This window comes from Streptopelia decaocto, assembly GCF_964273445.1.
Source record: "Streptopelia decaocto genome assembly, chromosome: 3".
NCBI classification, from domain to species: Eukaryota; Metazoa; Chordata; class Aves; order Columbiformes; family Columbidae; genus Streptopelia; species Streptopelia decaocto.
This window is the reverse complement of record NC_138656.1, coordinates 63,031,091-63,049,108: the sequence shown is the minus strand read 5'-3', so window position 1 is coordinate 63,049,108 and position 18,018 is coordinate 63,031,091. Positions and strand designations below refer to the sequence as shown.

At 39.9% G+C, this 18,018-nt stretch overlaps 1 protein-coding gene across 2 annotated transcripts in view; it reads left to right on the top strand.

Moving 5' to 3' along the window:
- Positions 1 to 12,576, top strand: part of LOC309437224 (ectonucleotide pyrophosphatase/phosphodiesterase family member 1-like) — a 74,028-nt gene extending 61,452 nt beyond the window's left edge. For both annotated transcript variants that reach the window (XM_082047363.1, XM_082047362.1), the window contains exons 18-25: positions 1,502 to 1,677; positions 2,195 to 2,246; positions 4,992 to 5,146; positions 6,309 to 6,444; positions 7,428 to 7,508; positions 8,918 to 9,050; positions 9,685 to 9,841; positions 10,724 to 12,576. In XM_082047363.1, the coding sequence (XP_081903489.1) occupies positions 1,502 to 1,677; positions 2,195 to 2,246; positions 4,992 to 5,146; positions 6,309 to 6,444; positions 7,428 to 7,508; positions 8,918 to 9,050; positions 9,685 to 9,841; positions 10,724 to 10,891 (1,058 nt within the window). In that variant the 3' untranslated portion in view covers positions 10,892 to 12,576. The remainder of the gene's footprint in view (positions 1 to 1,501; positions 1,678 to 2,194; positions 2,247 to 4,991; positions 5,147 to 6,308; positions 6,445 to 7,427; positions 7,509 to 8,917; positions 9,051 to 9,684; positions 9,842 to 10,723) is intronic.
- The last annotated feature ends 5,442 nt before the right edge of the window (positions 12,577 to 18,018 follow it).

Genomic DNA, 18,018 nt, shown 5'->3' with positions numbered 1-18,018 from the left:
CTGTGTATGCTGCATGAGAAGGGTAGAGTCCTTACTGGTATCTCAGTGAAGCAAGTTCAGTGACCGATCAGACGTTTTAAGCGCAGTCATTGAGGTCTAGGTTTCCTCTGTCCTGCATGGAAAGATATAGAAGAAAAGGATTGTGCAAAAGCCAACACATTAACTTTCAGATAGAAAATGAAGTGAGGTGAATTACTCAACCTTTTCCTTGCCCAGGGCTTGGGTGCCTTCTGGGCTGCAGAAAGGCATCTTCTTTCACTTGTCTTGGGCTCCAGCATTTGTCATGGAGGTGTCCGACTGCACCTTCTTGCAAAGTGCAGCTGAAGAAGAGATACTGTCTCCCATTTGTCCAACATCTCAGTACTTAAAGTATGGGCACCAAGTACAACTAACTCTCCTGTCTGAATTTGGGGATTTCATCTCCTGTTTTCCAAGGCATTGAAATTGCCAGGCTTGGGGATTTCTGGAGTGTTGTGAATTCCTGGATATTCCACTGAAAATAATAGGAACATAACATGCAATTTAGCTGTTGAAGTGGGGACCTGAGTTCCAGAACTGGTTCTGATTTGTTTTTTCACTGCTTTTGTGATATATTTATTGGAGCAGGAATTGCTAGGTTTAGAAAGGTTGTTTTATTCTTCTTTCCAAAGCAAAACAGCTTTATCTTCCATGTAGGAAAGGAAGTTCAGCTCTAACTATTATCTTCTAGGTGAGTGATCTGGACACCAAGCTTTTGGATACAAGTGTGTCTCATCACCTGCTGTGTTTTGAAAACATCTTATTTCATAGATTCAGTATGAGTTAAGTGGAACAATGACAAACCAATGAATGGTAGCCAGGATTAAGCATGAAATGGGGCTTGATCTATTCAGTGTTTTGAAGGTGACTGAAGTGTCCCTGAGCATTGATGATAGGCAGCTTTTAGTTGTTTGAGTTACTTTAGTGGCAGATATTTAGGTGTTTGTGGAGTAGGGATGTTTTTGTGGTTAGACTGCTTTTGGAATTTTGAAGCTTAACATTTTAGACTTTATGTGACAAGCAGAAACCTATGTTCCGTCTAGATTCTTTTATGGCTTTACCCTTTAGTGATGTTTAGCTTATGTATCTGATTTCCAGATGATTTAAAAAAAAAAAAAAAAGCCCCCAAACTTATTCCCCAGAGCTTCAATGTTGCATAGTCACTAGCGTCTGTGTTCAAGATTCCCATTCTGTCCCCCACTGCAATTTTAGATGCTGCAAGTTCATGTCCCCTCAAATGTAAGCCTCTGTCATGTTTTTGTGCTTGTTCTGTCTCTCTTTACAAGCAGACTAATACCATCCTGAGCCCTAGCTAAGAACATCTGTGCTTCCTTTTAAAGGGGCTACATTGCTTTCCCTTTTGGGTGTTATGAGCACCAAGCAGTGCAGCTTTATTGACTCCCCCATACTTGTAATTGCAATACAAGCAGCAATGTATTACTGTCTTTCTCATCCTATTAATATCACTTAAATTCTTTCATAGATTTACTTAATTTGAAACCAGCCCCAAACAACGGAACTCATGGACGCCTAAACCATCTTTTAAGGAACCCGGTTTACACCCCCCACCATCCCAAAGAAGTGAGCCATCCTTCTGAATGCTCTGTGGTGGGACAAAGAGCCTTTTCAGTGAGCCCTGGCTGCTCCTGCAGGACAGGAGTAAGTACTACAGACACCTGTGTTGTATTCAGAGTGACACTCTGGATTCTCCAGTGTTTATCTTTAGCTCCTAGTTTTGCATTCCCCTATGACTGGTTTCAAAATCAAACCTTGCCTGCAGTTAGTGGATACTAGTCTGTATATGTATATTCATTTCTGAAGTTTGCTTATATAAAGTCATATTGAGCTATGAAGAGCCTGGAAAACACCACAGAAGCAAGCTTTGATGCAGAAAACATTCATTTCTTGCTTGCTTTACTTAATCATATTGCAGCTTCCCTTCTGTGAATGTTGTGTGCTTGGTCAGTGGTTTTCAAGGCTGTAGATTTGCTTGTGGCAAAAACAATTTGTTTCTATAAATTCTCTATAGCCTGTTTCCAGTAGATGTCAGTGACTTCTGTACAGGGATAATTTGTAAGGCAGATATTATGTTCAGTACTTTAAGTGTGGTAGTGGCTCATAACATGTTTTGTAGAACACTTAATAGAATCTCACTGGTTTTGCTTTGTGGTTACAGGGCTTGCCAATAAGGGATTTTCATCAGCGTTTAAATCTCACTGAAACAGAAGGTAAGAACTTCAAATAGTAATATAAAATTATAAAAAAAATGTAAGAATTACTAAATATAAGATATTTGTCTAAACTTCTGAGAAATCTCAAGTACATCAGGTAAAACTTCTTTTAAATACTCACTGGCATGATAGTTCTGAGGCTTTCAAATACAGTCCTGCTGAACCATTTGTTCTCAAATAAATGTGTATCCTTGTACATGTGTCTTTATGGCACATGTATTACGTGATATTTTTGAATTTTCTAGCACTGAAGTAAAGAGCATTCTGGAGTGGGAAGAAAAAGCAGAGTATGGGAAAGTATCTGATAAGAAATCCCTGCAAATATGGCTATCACGATGGCAGCATACTTTTAATGAAACAAAAGGGGTATTTTACATGGTCAAGTTGTTACATGCTCTTAAGCTGTTGCTTGTTTTACTTATACTCTCTTTCCATTCTTTGGACATGCATAAGCAATGTTTGAGATGCAGTTTGCAAGGCTGTAGATGTGCTCATGACTTGTGAAACAAAATAAACTATTTTGAGCATGAAGCAGTTAAGACAATATGTAAATCATGAAAACTAAGTAAAAATTGAATGCAGTCCTTGGTGCTGATACCTTAAAAGAACAAATCACAATGCTTAGGCTGTCAGAAGAATAAACAGGCTGACAGAAACCTTGTCTCTTGTGTTTACATGAAACTTTTTCTAATACAAGTAAATTCTGTATTTGATGACACCTCCCTGTAGCTCACTGCTAAGAACTGGATTTAAATGCCCGTTACAGGCAGGATCGAGTACTTGCTGCTAATTTAAGGCATATTTTGGTTTGCATATTTTGTTCTGGCACAAAGAGCAGAGAGAGCTTTCTTGAATATTTTCCACTAGCGATGGGGCATCTTTTTAACATGTGTCCCAGAACCCTTTTCAAATAATTATTTCAGTATTGTAACACCCGTGAGAACAACAAAATGAAATTCAGTTAGTACAACGTGGTGTGCTTTCCCCTGAGCGTGTAAGTGGTTTCACTGAAACACTCTGCTGATGTGTAGGTGAACACCCGAGTGCCTTGCTGAACCTGGCTTTGGGGAAATATGGCAAGGCCAGGTGCGTAACCTATTTCAGTTCTGTTTTGTAGAGATAGGAATTGAAGGCTTTCATCCTGCATTTTTTTTAAACAGTAGGATTTTGGTTTGGATTATCAGAGCAACCTGCTTTAGCACTGGTCTTAATAGCAGTAGTTTCCTTATAAATTGTATGAATTAAGCACACATTAATTAGATGTAAAAAGCATGATCACAGATGAAAAGAATTCTCGTAACCAGCCTAGATGCTCCTTAAGGCTATTTAGAGTTTATTACTTACCGATGTTTGCATATTCTCTCGTTGATTGTCATAACTTGACAGCCTGTAGGAACAACAGAATATAAACTGCATTTTTAGTTTTATGAAAAAAATGTTAATTGTTTGCCTTTTCCCATATGGGTGAAGAAATAAATGTCATAATTTTGACATTTTTTTGTGTTGTGGAGTTACTGTGGAAAAAAACTACAGCCTTCGTTGCTCAATTTCTTTGCCCATTTAATATAGTTACCTTGAAATTGTAGATCTGCATAATTGTGGATGGTAGTGACCTATTTAATTCAAAATACACTTTGATGCCTTCTTTATAATTCCAGTAACGTAATGATTGAAAATATTTGCATTTTCACTAGCAAAGTGAAATATTTAAAATATTTCCATGATGTGCTAGTTTTCCTCAGTTTTGATTTTACATCAGAGAATTTGAAATTTGAAATGTTATTTTTGTTTGTTTCCAGTTGGCAAAAACTTATGTATTCGATGTTTTGATGAGATTGAAGTCTACCTTAGGGGTTAAAAACTGAAACTTTCTGCTGACATCTCACTGCAGCAGATGTTTGCAAGAGCATGTGTTTCTTATTACTTTGTTAGTTTGTTTGTTGGTTTTCTTTAAATGGTTTTGTCTCTAATTCTGTTGCTAATTCTGCTTTATTTTTCAAGTTCTGCCTAATAACTCTAATAACTTATCTGCTGCTGATCTCACGTAGCTTCTTTCTGATAAAGTTTTAAAGGAAAGTCTTCACTCTTCTGCTGGATGTGGTAGTTGGCTGGTAAAAAGGCAATGCCTTCAGGAAGGGTCTGCCAAAGCCCCTGTGCAGTATCATACATAAAAAACTTGCAGATATCTTTCTCGGTACACAAACTTTCCAAAGAGGTGTGGTCTGCGAGAGAGATGGAGAAGGAAGGGTTTGTGACTGTCACATTTGTTTATTTAGACTATATTTCTGAGTCCTTTAAATGTCACTTTTACATATGACTTTAAGTTTGCTTCTAAGTCCCCTCAGCAGATTTCAAATCACCACAATTGGCTCCCGTCCCATCTAAATGTTACATGGAAGCAGATCCCACATTACACGTTTAAATTGAAACATAATGTCAACAAAGACTTTAACTTTGCAACTCAGATCTATCTCCTGTTTTAAATGGCAAACTGTTTTGTTTTAAATAGGAACTTGATTTGTACAGTATAAGTTTAAATAATTGCTTTATACTGGCCTTGTAATTTAATTTATTGCCTTAGTGTAGAAACTATACATTTGATATAAGAATGAACATTTTTTTGGTTCCATTACTGTGACTTCTCTGGCAATTGGAAATTGGGGCAGCCTTAGGTGTATAGAAGAGGAAGATGCTTAACAACCAGTACTGACTGAAATGTAACAAGCATTCTTTCTGTTGCAGTTAAGAAGATAGAGCAGCTTACTTTGCCCTATGGACGGCCCAGGGTTCTGCAGAAGAGACATAATTACTGCCTTCTTTACCATGACCGCTATGTGAGTGGATACAGCAAGGACTACAGGATGTCTCTGTGGAGTGCGTACACTGTTAACAAAAATGTAAGTGTACAAAGGAAGGTTAGAAGCAACCTTGAAAGATAAAAAGCTGGAATGTCGGTTATTCCTGAACGCTTCTTAAATCTGCTTGTATTATCTCGCAGGGAAATGTGTAGAACCACATGAGACAAAAAAGAGGAATTTTGTATGAGCTTTTCTTCACTTTCCTATATTAATAAGGATTGGCTTTGGATCTTTCCTGTTTCTTGGTGTGAGCTGAAGTTTTGCTCATAGAGCAAGCAGATCCACCAGCAAGTGAGGAGCCCATTGCCATTGATATAGAAGCCCCATGGGTCTGCACTGGCTTGGTGCTGGGCAGTGCAGGACCGCTATAGTGCTCTGTCAGTGCTGTCCTTAAAATTTGGTCTCCACATATGTTCTGTGCTCTGAAGCAGTGTTTGCAATGTGGCAGGATCCTTTCGAAAAATAGTCTGGACTATCTTGAACCGTTCATGCCCTGATCCAATCCTTCTCCCAAAATATCATGCTGACTGGGAGGCAAAAGAGGTCAGTGGTGGTAAATCTTGTCTTTGCTGTTCTGAACCACATGCTAGGATGTACATGTTCATGCAGAGCACTGATTTTGTGAATGAATGTTTCACATTCAGAGAAAATTTATAAGCCACGTCATGCTTAAAAGGAATTAGGACAATAGAGGATGCTTTTTAGTTTAATGATCTGGGAATCATAGCTTTTAAATAATTACTGTTATAATTAAATTTAGCTCTGGTAAAGTTTGTTTGATCCTAAATATTTTGTGGTTAGTGGCATGAAGCAATCAGTTACTGTAACAAATGGCTCAGTGGAGAGAGATGGCAAACAACACATCTGACTGCGTCTAATTCCTAGCCTAAATAAACAAGTACCTTTACAGTAGATCAGGCTGTCTTTAATGGGCACCTTCAGGTTCTCTTTTGGAAGATGTTATTTTCAACTCAACTAAAATGCTGCAGTTCTGTTCACTTTCTTTTCAAAATATATGAAATGGATGGGAGGGCTTGTTTTTCACTGATAAAAGAAGAATGATTCTTGCATCTTGAAGTCCCTTCACACCATTAAAGGTAGTTGCAGCTATACATTTAGAATTCTGCAGTACCCTGCACTGAGAGAATGATTGGAAGTTGGCTATCCATTTTACCAGTAATACTTTTTTCTCCTTCAATAGGACAAATGGGTTTCTGCTACAGAAGACACCTCCAGCTGTTTACACAAGGACGTTCGTATTCCTTTTAATCATAACCAGACATGTTTGTTTTACAACAGTCATCCTCACCTAACTTACGGATTCCTTTCTCCTTCAAGTAAGTACATTGCCTAGAGCATATCTGATTTAAATAATTTGTAATGTAGTAGGTGTAGTCTTTTATAGATGTTCTTGATAACTAATCAGAGTATGAAACAGTAGTTGCTGAATTGTTGCAGTTCACTTCAACATATGAATAAGAAAAACATTTTAGGTACGTCAGAAGTCAGGTTGTCCAAGGTCATTTACTGCTTCCTAGAAGCTTAGGAGCTTGGCAGGTTTCTGAAGTGGCATCTCATAAAAGAAACTGGAAGGAACATGTAAACCTTGATACAAGTCTGGCAAGCTAGTAAGTTGCAAATTCACTTTGTATGACAGGTGTTAGTTGGAACTATCCAAAGTAAAATTTGGGGAAGTTTCATTAATAACGCAGTTTTTAAAGTTTATTTTCTACTTGAAATATACTGTGGTGTGCCATGTGTAGTCTTCAGTAAAGCAATTCAACATTGGTCAGAAAAATGTAGCTCTGATTCTCAAATGTATTACAAAACACTTAGCTGTTTACAAGTGGTTAAATTGTTTGTAAACTGTTGCTGACCTGATTTGGAAGGATTTTATGCTCACTGTACAGGATGAAGGGCTGAGTAGTAGGTTATTTAAACATCCACATCAAGTGCAATTTGCAAAGTTCCAGTAGAGCTTCTATTTTTATATCTAGATTCTATTTATATCTACTTGGGCTGACTCTCATTAAAGGAGTTTTATTCCATTCCCCACAATTCAAAAGTATGTTCTGATATTTTTTTTAATCTAGTGAAAATTTGTTCATTGTATGTATGATAAGTGCAATTGCTGCTGCTGCTTGTAAGATTTATTTTGGATGAGACCCATCATGTACTGAAGTTGGTACTTAGACTCACATCAGCTTTGGAACGTGAAGTTACGTCAGCTCCACCTAATGCTATTACACCAATCTTTGAAAGTGTGAAAACGCAAGTTTAAAGTAACAAACCCAAGTAATGAATTGCTTTTATGTTTTAGATTTTATGACAGATGGAAGGAAGCCTCACTATGATGCCTTGCTTACCAGCAACATTGTGCCAATGTATCCTGCATTTAAAGGTATTTTATTTGTATGCGTATTTTATGTGCACAGCTGAATGTAAGAAAGACTGCTGATTTTTCACTTGCTTTGAAACCATGCAAATGATCCCTGATTCACCTGCCTCTGTAAAATAAGACCTCTCCCAACTGCGGGCTTCTTGCTCCAATGAAAAGTTCCTTGAAGTAGGATTATCACTCTTGTGAAAAAGGCCCACCATTGAGCTTGTGTTTCCTAATCAACTGGCTCATTACATGGGAGCATATTGTGTCTCCCATGTAATGTCCAACATTTTTGTTTTCGTTTCCCTACCTACCTAAACAGGGTTTTATACTGAACACGTTCTGGAGAACCCAGATAACATATATAATTATATGAGTTAAATTCATTTCCAGTTTAGGAATGTTTTCTAGACACAGATGCGTTTCCAGGCAGGAATCTAGAGTCACAGTCACTAAGGAAATGGGAAGATAATCATGTTAGGCTGAGGGAGCTGGGTCTCTTTAGCTCTGAGAAGAGGAGACTGAGGGGTGACCTTATTAATGTTTATAAATATATAAAGAGTGAGTGCCACGAGGATGGAGCCAGGCTCTTCCCGGTGGCAAACAATGATAGGACAAGGGGTAATGGGATCAAGCTGGAACACAAGAGGTTCCTCTTAAATTTGAGAAAAAACTTCTCAGTGAGGGTGACAGAGCACTGGAACAGGCTGCCCAGGGGGGTTGTGGATTCTCCTTCGCTGGAGAAATTCAAAACCCGCCTGGACATGTTCCTGTGCGACCTCACCTAGGTGTTCCTGCTCCAGCAGGGGGATTGGACTAGATCATCTTTTGAGATCCCTTCCAATCCCAAACATACTGTGATACTGTTTGTAGTAGAAAATATATGAAGACCTGGGCTTTCCTGGGTGAGAAAGAATGTGAGGTGGTTGGCTGAGGGAGACTGAACATATTCCTGATAAAATGAAGGATAATTATGGCACTTTGTCTGGACAAAAGAGATGTCCCATTTTGTAATGGAATAGTGGTCAACTCTTAACTGTGACTGAAAATATCGTATTGGTAAGATACTTCCCAGCTCATAGGTGTGTGTGTACAAGCTTGCCAGGCTGACCTGATAGTGGGGCAAGACACAGGCAGGCACAGTCTTCTCGCACCTTCCCAAGGGCACAAGGGAGCAGTGTCACTTTGCCTCAGTCAGGATTGTGGTTAGGGTCACTGTGAAACCTCAGTGCCAAAAGATACCTCAATGCCAAGAGACACTGCAGTGCATGCTGCTGCTCAGTTAGGTGCAACCTTTATAAATACCTGTATAACTAATTATTTTCCTAGCTTATCACATCTGTTAATATTCCACTGAAAACACTGCAGATTATTATTAACAGATTCTACCTTGGAGATTGTTTCCCTCTTCCATTTCTGTGTTTCAGTGTTATGGAACTACTTCCATCAATATCTGCTACCTGAATATGCTGCAGCCAGGAACGGTGTCAATATAGTCAGCGGACCTGTGTTTGATTATGACTCTGATGGGCTCTATGATACCCCAGAAAAGGTGAAAAGGTGGGAACCTTTCACATTCTCATCCTATGATTCTTTTCTTGGCTGGTCAGATGACGCTAAGCAGATACACAAGTGTAAAGCTAAGAAATAAGCAACAGGCACAAATAGAAAATGTACCCTCAAAATGTGTCACCCTAAAACCTGAAGGTGAAGTGTAAGAGAAGCTGGTGCTTGTGGAAGAAGGGCTGGTGCTAGCCCGAAATCTTATGACAATGTCTCTGGGAGTGGATGGGGCAGGGCCTTATCCCTGGTGTCGTGGTTGACACTTCTTGGGCTGGCAGAGTTCCACTACCAAATTGTGAGTACAAATAGGCTGTTTAGCAAAACTGGTTCAAACCAGCAGGCACACGGTTTTATGGGCTCAGGTTGAATTCTCCATCTACTCTGGATTCTTACACATTTATGATAAATCAGTTTGTTGTTGTATGTCATCAAACTTGTTACTTAGATCACCCTACAAGCCAAACCTGGTTAGCAAAATAGTAATCTGGAATTTCTTTCCAGGCCTAAGTTTTCTTTGGTCTAAACAGGTGGATTGCTAAAATTGTTATGCCAGAATATAGCTGATTGCTGTCATTTGTTCTTTATGCAAGTATGATTTGGTGAATTTACAGAAAGATCTTTTGTGTTTCAGGCATCCCAGTAATTCAGAAGTTGCAGTTCCAACTCATTTCTTTATTGTGCTGACTAGTTGTAAAAATACTTCTGAAACTCCTCTGGAGTGTGAAGGGTCTCTAGATGCCTTGTCTTTTGTTGTACCTCACAGAGAAGACAACAGTGAAAGCTGTGCAGTAAGTAGTCTGTTTGGTCCCCACAAACATCTGAAGTCAGGCTTGAGCTTGATTTGCTTGTTTATCAGTGATTAAACAGTTAAAGACTGTAAAAACAGTACAGTCTATCATGATCATCCTGGGGTGGAAGACAGTGTTGTTGTGAACAGAATTATGTTAAAGTCTGTATGCTCAAATGTGAAAATGGAAGTTATCTGTTCAAAGAGCAAAACTTATAGCTCGCAGGGTACATTGAGTCAGAGTACACTGAGACCATCAGTGTGATATATACATAGACTTCTGTAGTGCAAATATCCAGTCAACAGCTGAGAAGGATGAAGAACTTCTAGATGATGAGTCATCCACAAAAAAAAAAGTCAAGGCCAGGCCAAATGCATACCCAAAAGGAGAAGACCCAGGTGTTCCTGAAGAGCATTGGTTGCTTCTAGTTTGGGTACCCTGACATCATGATGGAAATGCACATATCTACACTCCATAGAAACCAGAACAAAGTGTGCAAAGTGTGCAGACCTGTCCTGCAATGAGGAATTAGACAAGTCACTGCCCAAGTCAGGCACAGGTCTCAGAAACAGTTTTACCATAGAGGTGAGGGATAGATGCTGGACCTCACCCGCCATTTCCCGTTATCAAGAACTTCCACTGATGCAGCTACAAGTTCTGTATACTTGAGGAAGTAACAGCAAGTACTAAACTCAGGCCACCTTATAGCTATTTGTAATCCAGTGCTCTTTTTTTCTTTATTTTTTTGAAGATGTTTGCCAACTGTTACTGCTTTCTGTCTTTGTGAAACAACAAAATGTCCTTTGGTAATTGATGTCAGAAAGGAAAAGATGTTTTACAAACCTCTTTTTTTTTTTTTTTTTTTCTCATTTGCCCCAATAGGATGGCAAGTCTGAGTCCATGTGGGTTGAAGAGAGAATGAAGTTTCATACAGCTCGGATCAGAGATATAGAATTACTTACTGGACTCAGCTTCTATCAAGACAGAAAACAGCCAGTATCTGAGATTTTACAGTTAAAAACATATTTACCAACTTTTGAAACAGTCTGATTTTTTCCTATGGAATGCTGTTGTCCATTTCACAACCCGTTTGTAAATAGACTGTTTTTAATTAATGAAAACTTTTTTTTTTTTTTTAAATAAGCTGGAAACAATTATTAAGTACTCTTGACCAAAATGCCAGTAGGGAGGAGAGGGGGTGCCATATTTGTATCTCAGGGACTCCTGATGGACTATGTATGTAATACAGGATGGCAGCTCCTGTCATTCCCACTTGAATGTGGTAGAGCCATGTCCATTATTTAATGTTAGCAGCATTTGATCATCATATTCTGAGACATGAACAAAGATGTTATCTTTTATATGCACTGGAGAGGAAGAAGTTTAAAAAGCATGGGTTATGATCAATATTCTACTTTAAAAATACAGATAATTAGCAAATACAATTTTGGGAAATAATTACATTCTTGTTGACCATTGAAATAAAAATATCAGCACCTCTCACTCCAGTTTTCCTTGAAATATGAATTACATTCTGAGATTTAGGTCTCATAAAATAATGCAGCATTACAGTGCAAGAAGGTATACTGAGGTTAGCAAGAAATGTAACTGAAACTTCCCCAAAACAGAAAAGATGCCTCGAGATGTTGCTGCCCTCTGGTGTCTCCAACATTGAAGGAAGATTTGATGCATAATTTGATGCATGTTGTATATGTATCCTCAGAATGAGCAGGAATAGGATGCATCAAGTGACCTGCAGATCAGAAGGAATTAATTCGGGAACATCACTGAGCTCCAAGGAATAATTATCTTTCTTAAAATTAAACTTAAATTTGATGAAAAGATTGCTCTTTCTTAAAGCAAAGATGTCTTTTGAAATTTGGTGCATGATTTTTGTCAGGTATGGTTATGTAATCCCACTTCTATCAAGAAAAGGTGATTTTAGACTAAGATTGTTACCTTAGTTAGAAAGATAAGATGATCTTCCCTAATGGCACATCACATCACTACAGTAAATGCCCACAGGCCCTTCAGTTGTCTCTTGGCAGCAAATGACCAGATCCTTGCTGCATTAGTAGCTCTTAGTGCTACATCATCTGAATTCCAGGTCACCTGAGTTACCCATCCTGGATGCAGACACTGCCAGATGCAAATTCTGAAGAAGCAAGTAATGAGCTTTCTTGGAAACTTTCAGGCAACACAAACAGCTGCTACAGGCACTCAGGAGTGTAGGAACTCCCTCCTTTTCCAGTACACATGCTATCACCTTTGTAATTCACCCACTCTCTCTGAAGCTGATGAGCCAGAATTGGCTCTGTTACATATGAAGTTTGGCATAGTCAGTTACACATTTATGTTCTTCTCATTTAAAAGAAAATACATCACGCACAAGAATGTTAGAAGAATGAAGAGCCTGTGACTAAGCAAAAGCATTTTACCTTACAGCTTGGTCAGGGAATGTTGGAAGCTGGATTCAAAGCCTGCCGAGGTCAGTGGAAGCTTTCCCATTAACTTCAGTTTGAGTGGGCTAAAATCCTGGGACCATCTTTTCTTTTAACCAAATGTATTTTCTTGATCTTCTGTTACAAGCATGATTTTTTTTTTTCCTTAAGTAGTTTCACTGTGTGAAATTTAATTGTGTTGTAGCAACCTCACATTATGATACAACTGTGACAGCATTATTCAGTGTAACTGCTTTGTAACATTGCTTGTGACCAATAAAACCATCAGAAGTAGTATGCTGTTCTGACCCTTTCTTTACCAAATGCTACAGGCTGGTTAAACACGGGTGCAGATACAGAGCAGTATTTCCCCTTTTTTTTTTTTTGGGAGGGGGAAGGGGTGGAGTGGGAACTGCTTCAATCCCTGCTCTTTGAGTTGCAGACAACTTCTCTGACTGGAATGTTGAAGTTACATTCATTATTGGAAGAGGAAGGTGGGAAGAAAGGTGGTCAAGAGCTGGTACTTTCTCCTGAACTCAAATGACAGAGATGTTAACATCTTCAGAAAGTGAAGCAATGTCAGTTTCAGTTAAGAGGCAGGGCTAGCCCAGCTCCTGGATAAAGATGGAACAGGGTACGTTTCAGGGAGCAGATGACTCCTGGTTTGACCTAGGGAGGGTTTTGAAAGGGAAGGGAGAGTGGCTGTGAAGGCTATTGTGGCCATCAAGAGAGGGTAGTGGTTGAAAGGGGTTTGGGATGTGTCTTTGCCAGAAATTGACAACTCAACTTGACAAGGAAGAAAGCTCTTCTCATTTAATCTTGGTGTAAATAATTCTGCTTCTTTTATTTCTTCATCTTTGCTTTTTAGATACATTTATAACAGTGGCGTCAGAGCATTGTGAATAAATGCTTGTGCTAGTCATGGTGTCCGATGGCTGGCAATACCACAGGACGGCAGATACTGGGCTATGTTTTTGAAGCCCGATGTGCCCCAAGGAACATGCTACAGCCACCATTGAACTCATAATTCTGAAAAAAACCTGCAGCTTTGTCTATCTGGATGTAAAATATTCTCTGTTGCAGCTGATGAATGGTGTCAGAGCTCCACTGAGTGTTCTTAGTAGGTGAAGCTGGAAGGTGCCATAGTGATACTGTTGTGACATGACTGTCAGCGTGACTCAATGTAGCTGCTTCAATGTAGCTTCTGTTTAGTCTGGCCTTCCTGCAGGTAAAAATGAAGGGGCAGACTGAAGGTCATTAGTCTGGATGTGCTTTGCAGTGTCTTGTGTCACCAGGCATTCTCAGGGTAGGCACCAGGAGATGCTGTAGGCTGCAGCTGGTGCCCACTGATATGGGAAAAGTGCTGACAAGTCTCCATCTCCTAAGCAATAGTGTTTGCTTAGGGGAAGGAAAGGATGGCTGAGGAAGGGGAAGGCAGGAGCCTTCACAGATGTCAAAGATTGTTCACAGGTGGACAGAGCTAATCAAGTCCTTGTCGCTGTTACGTTCAGGAAGAAAGGAAAAAGGGCCTGAAGGTGCAGCAGAGGACATCTGGTTGAGGCATGGGCCATCTGTCTGTGGGATGAGTTAAGCGATGATGTGGGCTGGTTACTTAAGGAATGAAATGGGTTGTGAAATTATTTTGGTCAGGCAAAGGTTAACATACCTGAGAAGCTGATGGCTCTTTGTGGAGTAGGAATAGGCAGTGGAACAGAGGACATCTCAGGGTGGTTTTGCTGCTGAAAACGTACATGGAGTAACCATGAGGTAATTTGCTTGACTAATGTGTTACAGGTTTCTTGCTCTTAATTATCTCAGGACATACCACATTTTAAAAAGCAAATGAAGCAATATCTAGGTGCCTATATTTGAGTTGGGCCTGCTCTGGCAAATCTGTTCTTGACACATCCAGCCAGCACTAAACCACTGTGTCCAGCCTCATGCACCACAGATGTCCACTACCAGGACCTGCCCTGTCTCATCTGGCAAGTGAGTGGCCTGGGCTTCTGCCTTGTCTTAGTCTGAGCAGATCCAAAGTACAAAATTATCCCTTTAAATGCAAGGTTATAAACCAGGCTTCGCAAGCTGGAAGGAGCTACCCCTCTGCTGCATGGGGAGGGGGCACCCACTTTTCCAGGAAAATGACATTCATGAGGACCAGAAGACAAAAAGAAATATAAAAGAAAGCCTAAATCTGTGGCTCTGTGGTTAGGGCACTCAGCTGGGAGGAAAGAGCTCATTTCTGACCTCCCTCTTCCAAGATGTCCCACAAAGCTCAAGCCTGTTGCTGAGGAGGCACCTGTGCCAGGATCAGGTGCCCATTGTACCACTCAAGAGTGGATGCTCAGGGGTAACAGCACTGTGAGGGACTTGTCTTATGTCAGAGCCTCAGGGAAGCTGCTATGACACTCTGTGCCCACAGTAGCATTACTAACAAGGTTTGGAAACCATCCCAGGACTCATGGTGAGGGCCGTACTTAGCTCTCTTAGTACTGTGCTAAAATGTTTTTGCCCTTCTGAGGAGTTCAGGGACCGAGTTAGCGTGAGCCCAGCAACTTACTAAACAGAAGTTTCCAAATATTTTTGTTCAGGTACAATCATCACCAGTGGCAGCAGCAGTAGTGACTCCTGCTTACCCTAGTACACCCTGTGGCAATGTCTGTGAGGTGTTGGAGCACTACACTGAGGTGGCTTGTGTACCATGAGCAGTACATCTACCACAGTTCAGGAACCTCCATATTACAGGAAACCAGTCCAGGTTTGTCATACTGTGACTCAGACGCCTTCGGAAAGGAGTCCAAGTCCCCCACTGAACTGTAGTGAGTCACCACACCAGCCCTGGGCCTCAGAAAAGGCTGCTATGGAGACCATGGACAAACCTGCAATAATTATGGAAGCCTGGCAACAGATTTTAAAGAATGCCATTGCAAATTATCATATTCCCCCTCAACCGCAACATGTGTTAAATTTGCGTTGCCCTTTATGGCAGGTTTAGTCCTTTCTGTTTTTAGTTTCTCTGCTGAAATAAAATAGATACAGAGGGATGGAAAAATTTTGAGTCACTCCAAAGCTCCTGACTGATCTCCCCCTGATCAGAAGGCAGTGAAAGCACCCTTTGGGGTAATGTCCATAAGGTATACATGAGTGGCTGGAAGTCAGTCTAGATGGTATTCATGGCACTCTGGAAAAACTGCACTTCAGCACCAGCCTCTGTCTGGGGCCTAAAAGATAATTCGTTTCTGTCTCTTCCTATCTCTCTGTTCTGGAGACTTTACCTTTGCTGTCCTGTGACTGTATCAGAGCTTTGAATTTCTGGGTGGTAGAAAGGGCACTGCTTGGGGATGAGGAATTTGCTTTTAGATGTTATTCCTGTGGGCTGCGTAAGATGACACAGTCCACTACAAAATTTTAATTATACTCTTTGTCACAATGCTGTAGCTAAGTGAATACTGTACCTAGTCCCTTTACACTGGAGAAAAGAATGATGTACACTTGGTTCTGCTGCTCAAAATAAATTATTTAGGGAGGTGTGAAGTTTGATAATCATGTATGGATATGATTTACTTTGAACAAATAGTGAATGCAGCTGCATTTGCTGGTGATATCTGGCCCTCTTCTGGTCCGATATGAAATAACTTTAAAAAGATTGGTTTTACTCCGTCTACATTTTCTAAGGAAATATGGTCCCAGGATAGTAGAAATCCAGGCAAACAACCTGGAAAAGAATGGACTTTCCTAAGCTTTTTATGAAATACTTCACATTCTTGTAATTAGCTAACACTGCTACTACAATTTTCAGAGACAAGAGCACTTGGAAGACTGATTTACTGGGTTATAAAGAATAAAAAGTCTTTTGCAGAATAAAGTTATACTATGACTATAACTGAAGAAAGTTTTATTCGTATAAATTATTGTATATCCTGTGTATCAGGCATACCAGGGGAACTAATTACACTGCAGATGTTAACACTTTTATTTCCTTGTACAAATGACCTCAAATCACACAAAATGCTCATTGCTAACTCCCGCTGCTGCCTTCAATAGAACAGAAATGCCATGTGACTCTACATCATCTACTTCACCGCTGCAGGGAATAACTGTTCTTGGGATATCTCGCAGAAATGACTATAATCTTGGAGCTTGCATAATATAAAACAGGTTGTCCATAGCTTTCTGCAAAAAAGAAGAAAAACCAAAACCAGCAAAGCATGACCCCGGACCACTTGCCCCGCAATACTGCAAGATCAGAACTTGTTGCAGCCAAAACAGCCTGATTCAAATGGGAGAGGTGGGATGGTGTTATGACAACAAACACTCATGACTTCAGATGAAAGTTAGCTAATGGATTGAGAGGTAAAGACTGTATTTTGATTAAGTCAACATATTTTGCTGCAGATCTCAGGTTCCAGAGGACAGAACTGGGACTGATATGCTGTTCACATGGAGGATAAGAGTTTTAGCCTTACTGGACACTTCTCAGTATATACAAAGGGCAAAGCAAACAAACTTGGGAAGATCAGAAAACAACTTGAGGAAGAAGGCACCAATTGTTAGACATACCCACTATCTGGCTCCCAGTCCTTAGCAGGAGTGTCTTTTAAAATGGCTTGCAGACTACACAGCTTTGTCACCTGAGGACATAGCTGTAGCTTGGGGAATAAAGTTGGTGATGGTCATTCCAATTCAGCACCTGATGAAAACTTCATTCAACACATGTAGCTTCTTGACATCTAGCTCCTTGAGTATAGAAAACGTGGAGATTCCTGCTACATCCAGAATGAATTCTTCTCAATGACAATTTGCCAAAGCATCATCCATGCCAAAATAAAGCTTATGAAAGATGGACATTTTTGGCACCAAAGACATAATGGTGAATCCAAAGCATTACAAGAAAAAGACCCACCTACAAGAAAATGGCATGAGGAACTTTATATCAGCGTCCACAAAAATCATGGAGCTGTAGATATTTCAGCAGGGCTGCAACTGTCCCATTACCAAAACACCACCAAAAGAGGGGCAGTACCTTGAGAACTGGAGGGAAAAGATCTATTGGTTGAGAACAATCACATGACTTTTTTAAAAATAAAAAGCAATTATTCTGAAGATTGTTTTGGTCTGAAAGACTTGGATAAATATGTAAAAAGGAAGTAATTTCCACTATTAATGAAAAGATAAATTTGGGGGACTTGGTAGTTGGCAAACACCTTCCTAAAACACCATCTTTCAAAACAGAACATACATTGATTTTAGCCCACTGTTTCGAAGACGGTTTTCTCAGACATGTGATATATAGCAGATGTTGATGGTATAAGATATGGTACCTTATGTAGGTGATGGTTTTGTTGAGGTGTGTGGGTGACAAGAATTTCAAAGCCATTCTGAAAACAACTGGAACAGCAGTGCTAAGGCTGAGTCACAACACAAAATACTTACATGGTGAATTTAGTGCTTGGGAGAGAAGTTAACCTGAATATATTCTTACACCTGCTTGACTGAGCCACCTTTAACATGAAAACAAGGGGGTAAAGGTATTTCTGTGTCAAGCAAATTACACAAGGAAACTTTTGCCTAATCTGGATTCTTAGACCTACAACTTGACAGCACTACTTGTGCACAGGTAGTTATGAGATGTAACTGTTGGGAGAGATTAAAAGTTGAAGAATTTGGTCATTTATGACTGAGCTGATGGTGAGCACAAAGGTGGGCTGTCCACAAGCCTTTCCAAGGAGGTGGCTG